This window comes from Myotis brandtii, unplaced genomic scaffold (genome assembly GCF_000412655.1).
Source record: "Myotis brandtii unplaced genomic scaffold, ASM41265v1 scaffold834, whole genome shotgun sequence".
Taxonomy (NCBI): domain Eukaryota; kingdom Metazoa; phylum Chordata; class Mammalia; order Chiroptera; family Vespertilionidae; genus Myotis; species Myotis brandtii.
The window spans coordinates 221,697-224,042 of NW_005371386.1; the positions used below are offsets into that span (position 1 = coordinate 221,697).

Consider the following 2,346-nt stretch of genomic DNA (forward strand, 5'->3'; position numbering starts at 1 on the left):
AGGCTACAAAGTTTCAATTATAGAAGGTAAATAAATCCCAGAATAAAAAAAAGAAAAAAAGGAGAGGCTGGAAGCTTCCATCACCGGGGGGCTTGGCCAGCCAGAAAACGGCCCTCAGCCCCTCACTCAGACTGATCAGGCACCCCAGTGGGTACCCCCCACACTAAAGGGGGTGTGGCCAGCCTGCAAACAGCCATCAGCCCCTCATCCAGGCTGGCCATTCATAGTTGAAGATCAGCCCTGATCCTCGCCAGCCAGTCATGAGAGGTCCATCTCTACCTGCACATGAACATTGGAGTTCCTGGTTCTCAGGGCTTCACACTTCAGGGTTTACACCAGCTGCCCTGTATTCTCAGGCCTTGGCCTCAGGGTGGTAGTTACCTATGGGCTCCTCAGGTTCTGAGACCTCCACACTTGGACTTAGTTATACTATTGAGTTTGCTGGTTCTCCAGTTTGCAAAGCACAGATAATAGGGATCAACATATGATCCTATTCCTATAAATGTCTTAAATACTTCCATGTAGACCCTATTGGTTAGTCCAGAGAACACTGCCTAATAGAGGGACCTAGAGCAGGCAGCACCTCACGCATTTACCAGTCCTTCTGTTACCCATCCTGACAGGCTGACTTAAAACACACTACTCTAGGCTTCCTCCGTAGAGAGAGAGACGAGAGAGGTTATGGGAATAAAGCCAATTCCCACGAATATGACCTGTCTCCAGGGTTACATCTTATGTGGTGTAGAAATACTAAGAAAAAGTGTTATGTGCCTGAATGACTTTCGTATTTCGATCAAAGGAATTTGGATGATTTTCCTGGCCACAGGCACGTTACTTCCTCCTCAGTAGGCTGACAAGCATGGGCTGGGAGGCCCAGCGGCTCGGTTCTTCTGCAGCGTGGACAAGACCTTGAGGTACTGGGGACCCTGCCTTGTGCCCTGAATCCCTCCTGGCACAAGTCCTGACTTGGGGGTTCACCAGCAGCACCATGAGGACGTCTCATGTCCAGGGTCAGTCCCAGCAGCGAGTCCCCTTCACCTCGCGGGTTGGTGGGCCACTTAGCATGTCCCATTGTATCCACCCACTGAGCAACCACAAGGAGGCAGAGATGCCCAGAGAGAAGGAAAGACCTGGAGGGAGTGACAAATTGGTGCTGAGCCCTGCAGCCGAACCGCATCCCAGCAGCTCCAGTGTCTGATCCTGAGCCCTCCACAACTTTTTTTCATCAGTAACTGGAGGGTCCTAAGGTGTAAACTGGGGAGACAGGTTAATACATGACAGAGGACTAGACGTTGGCATTTGAAATTGTCTTTATTTCTGAACATTCCTTTCCAACCATCCACCCAGGATTGACTCCCACCCATGCAGCTGGAGGCCAAATACCTCTCCCTGTCCCCAAGCAAGTCAGATTCATGTTTCTGATTGTAGGACACTTTTGCCTTTGAGGTCCCATGAACTCCCCAACCTTTGGCCCTGCAATCCTGTACCCAGGTTAGGTCCCTCCCTTTCCCCATTCACACTGAGCATGAACGTGAAACGTGGGTGCCCCCTGCATAATGCACCCCGGTCTGAGGTTTCGGCTTCCAAAGGCCCAGAAAAGAAGCCTTTGCTGGGTGCACCCAGTGAGCAGGGTCACTACAGGGGCACATCACGGGCTCCATGTCATGAAAACGCCACCTTATAAAACTTCCTATGTCTACGGTGCTTGGTGCCAAGATGGATGGTCCTGGGCTGTCCTAACTCCCTCAGTATCCTCGTGAGCTCAGCCTGGATCAGGGCAAGTCTCTCCTGGTTGACAATCCCTTGGGTACTGTAACCCTCCAGGGGGATGGGGTACACCTCACGCTCTAAACTGCGCAGCCAGGTTGTGTGGCGCAGCAGCTTCTCCATGGTGGCCACGGAGAAGTTGTTCATAAATATGGTGAAGTGTCTGAGCTGGTGGCAGCGGCTCAGGACAGGCAGGATGGCTTCGACTTGGGAGTCCCCCATCCCACATTTATCCAGACCCAGGCCCTGGAGGGTGGGTACCACTGCTTCCAGCAGAGCTCGGAGGGGCTCACTGAAATCCCCAAGGCTGAGGTCACATAGATATAGGAACTTCAGCTGCCTGAGGTTCGGGCACTGGAACAGGTATGTGAGGTCTGAATGTGTCAGCCGCTGGCCAAACATTAGGCAGAGTTTGTCCAAGGGAGTCTGCAGGCACCTGGGGAGACACAAAGCGGGTTAGGGCCTGGGGAAGAGGGTAGCCAGTAGAGCGGGTCCTGCAGGTGGCAGAAGATGGATTTGCCCAAGCCCAGGGCTGTCTTCACAATCTGATGAAGGCCAGCAGCCAGGACACCCAGTCTC

General features: G+C 52.9%; 1 protein-coding gene across 1 annotated transcript in view; it reads right to left on the reverse strand.

Moving 5' to 3' along the window:
* Positions 1-1,662: 1,662 nt before the first annotated feature.
* The window catches only part of LOC102259888 (PRAME family member 8), a 3,644-nt gene continuing 2,960 nt past the window's right edge, over positions 1,663-2,346 (reverse strand). The window contains exon 4 of the mRNA XM_005884509.1: positions 1,663-2,203. Coding sequence (XP_005884571.1) covers positions 1,663-2,203 — 541 coding nt within the window. The remainder of the gene's footprint in view (positions 2,204-2,346) is intronic.